At 38.6% G+C, this 3,009-nt stretch overlaps 1 protein-coding gene across 1 annotated transcript in view; it reads left to right on the forward strand.

Annotated features, from left to right (window-relative positions):
* LOC117950824 (5-hydroxytryptamine receptor 3A-like) overlaps positions 1-622 on the forward strand; it is a 16,078-nt gene extending 15,456 nt beyond the window's left edge. Inside the window, exon 13 of the mRNA XM_034882170.1 lies at positions 1-622. Within this exon, the coding sequence (XP_034738061.1) occupies positions 1-248 (248 nt within the window). The 3' untranslated portion in view covers positions 249-622.
* Positions 623-3,009: the final 2,387 nt, after the last annotated feature.

Here is a 3,009-nt window from a genome sequence, read left to right on the forward strand (position 1 = left end):
TCTTTGGTGATACACTACCAGTGAACCCCCCCCCAGAGCCAGCCCTGGATGAACTGAGGAAGCTGAGCAGAGATCTCCTGGCCATACGTCTCCAGGTAGACAAACACTCCCAGGGGAACCAAACCTCGCAGGAATGGCATATGATCGGGACAGTGATCGACCGGCTGCTGTTCGGCTTGTACATTGTCTTCATTGCTGTAAGCTTCATCGCCATCATATGTATCTGGAGCAACCAATCTGCAGCATGATTTAACCAGAGGGTTATACGCATGATTGACATATGCTGTATTCCGACATGTGGCACGTTGATAACTCTGTCAAGGAATACAATGTAAGCTTCCGGATCTCGAGAGTTGTATTTGTCAGAGATTTCATGAACATGACTTTTCATTTATACAGATGGGGTTTTAGCTTTAAATACCTTCATTTCTCCTTGCATTGACTACTGTCTGCCACCAACCAAAATAGTGGCGAAAGTTGCTAAACAAATGTTTTTATGTAAAACCATATAGCGGCTCTGGAAGGAGTACTGTACTTGGCGCTTTGAGCTGAATGCTAATGTCAGCATGCTAACATGTTCACAATGACAGTGCTAACATGCTGAGGTTTAGTAGATAATAATATAATAATAATAATCTTTATTTGTAGAGCAAACAAGTTACAAAGGGCTTTAACAAGTGTAAAGACAATAATATCCAAGAGACAATAATACAAAAACACAAAAGCATAAAAAAATTGAAATACTGAAATACAATTAAATATAAAATTTGTAAAAAACAATGTAAATAAAAGTGGAAAAATAAAGTCAAATAAGATCGTGAAAGGCTCTCCTATAAAAGTCTGTTTAAGAAGCGACTTAAAAGAGTTCACTGACTCAGCTGACCTGATGTCCTCGGGCAGGCTGTTCCAGAGCCTCGGGACCCTGACAGCAAACGCTCTGTCCCCCTTTAGTTTTCATTCAAGGCTCTGGAACAGATAGCAGACCTCTGCCCGAGGATCTCAAGGTGCGTGCTGGTGTATATGGGACTAAAAGGTCAGAAATATAACAAGGCGAGAGGCCATGAAGAGCTTTAAAAGTGATCAATAGAATGTTAAAGTAAATTCTAAAACATACTGGGAGCCACTGTAATGAAGCTAAAACAGGAGTAATGTGTTCATATTTCTTTGTTCTGGTTAAAAGCCTGGCAGCTGAGTTCTGGACTGTCTGGAGTTGATCAATACATTTTTGAGTTAAACAGGTGAAAAGGCTGTTGCAATAATCCAGGTTTGATGAGATGAAGGCGTGTAAAATGATCTTGGTGTCTTTAAAAGTTAACATAGATTGAATTTTAGCTATATTTCTAAGTTGATAGAAACATGATTGAACAAGTTTTGTGATGTGCTGCAAAAAATTTTTAATTACTATCGAACCAAACACCAAGGTTCTTTGCCACAGTCTCAATGTGATTTATTAGCGATTGTTAAGTAAACTAAGCATTCCAGGGTCTGAGGATCTGACAGGCAAGTATATTTGTGTGTCATCAGCATAAATATGAAAAGAAATGTTTATGGATAATATGTCCAAGGGGAAGCAGATACAAGGAAAACAAAATGGGTCCTAAGACAAACCCCTGAGGCACACCATATTTAACGAGACAGAACGAGGAGACAGAGTTACAGGTATTTACAGACACGCAAAACTTCCTATTTGACAGATTTGATGAAAACCATTCTAGGGCAGTACCAGAGGTCCCCCTAAAATCTTTGCAATAAAAGGCAGTTTTGAAATTGGTCTAAAATGATGTGGGAGGGAGGGATCTAAACCAGGTTTCTTCAAAAGTGGGTTCAGGCAAGCCGTTTTAAAATAATCAGGGACACAACCAGTAGATAGGGAGCTGTTAAAAATATTGATCATATGGAGTCCAAAAGAATCTATTACTTTCAGTAAAAACTTTGAAGTTATTACATCAAGTGGGCTGGAGGACACTCTCATTTGTGATACTGTTTTTAAAAGCTCAGAAAAGTCGATGGGATAAAACTGGTTAAAACTCTCTTGCTGTTGCTGTTGAGGAACCTCTGAGTAAGAGGCCACGGGGGTAATAGAGGCTCTGATTTACACCACCTTATTGGTAAAATAAGATAAAAACAATCATCATTACTTCCAGCTGAGGCACAAGGAGGGGTTGGGTTTACCAGCTGATTCACAGTCTTAAACAGAAACACGGGATTGTGTTTATGTGTGGTAATAAGTTCAGAATAATGATAATGTCAGATAATGTCCAACATGTTCACCATCTTAGTTTAAGAGGATAGCATGCTAGCATTTTTCAATTACCACTAACGTAAAGCTGAGGCTGCATCATTAGGTTAGCAAATTTTTGATTAAGGAACATTTTGACTTGATGATTTCATTAGGTAAAGAGTTGAGGATTCACCAAAGTTCTTACCTTTCATCCTGTGGGGGACTTGAATATTTGCACTAAATCGTATCCCTATCTATCCAACAGTTATTGAGAGATGTTTGAGTTTAACTCAAAACCACATGATGGCATGGCTAATAAAACAGTAAAAAAGTAGTTGATCTGCTGGTAAAGAAGGAGAATGTTAGTCATTTGGTAGAAGGTGTTGTTTTAAAGTCTGAAAATATGACCATCACACTGGTTTATTTTCAATGTCATTTGTATTAAATCTGAGAGAGCTTAGGATCTCATTGGCTATACATAGCCCTGTTCTACACAAAGCAGTAGGTCTTTCTATGTTATTGCGTATTTAAACAAGGGATAAACAGTCAATCTTAAAAACGCAAAAAGCAAGTTACGGAGTTTCAATAACAGCATAAAACCAAAAATTGCCCATGGTTCAACAGCAGAGCACACAATGCTGGAGAACAGAAGAGATTGAAGCTCCCACAGGTGGAGGTGTTAAAAAATAAGATGGGTGAGTGATTACCGGAGGTGTGGAACAACAAGTCCTGTGCTGTCCTAGGTGTGTTAGTGACCTAGATCTAAATGCAACAATATGTATATGTGT

This window comes from Etheostoma cragini, chromosome 9 (genome assembly GCF_013103735.1).
Source record: "Etheostoma cragini isolate CJK2018 chromosome 9, CSU_Ecrag_1.0, whole genome shotgun sequence".
Classification (NCBI taxonomy): Eukaryota; Metazoa; Chordata; class Actinopteri; order Perciformes; family Percidae; genus Etheostoma; species Etheostoma cragini.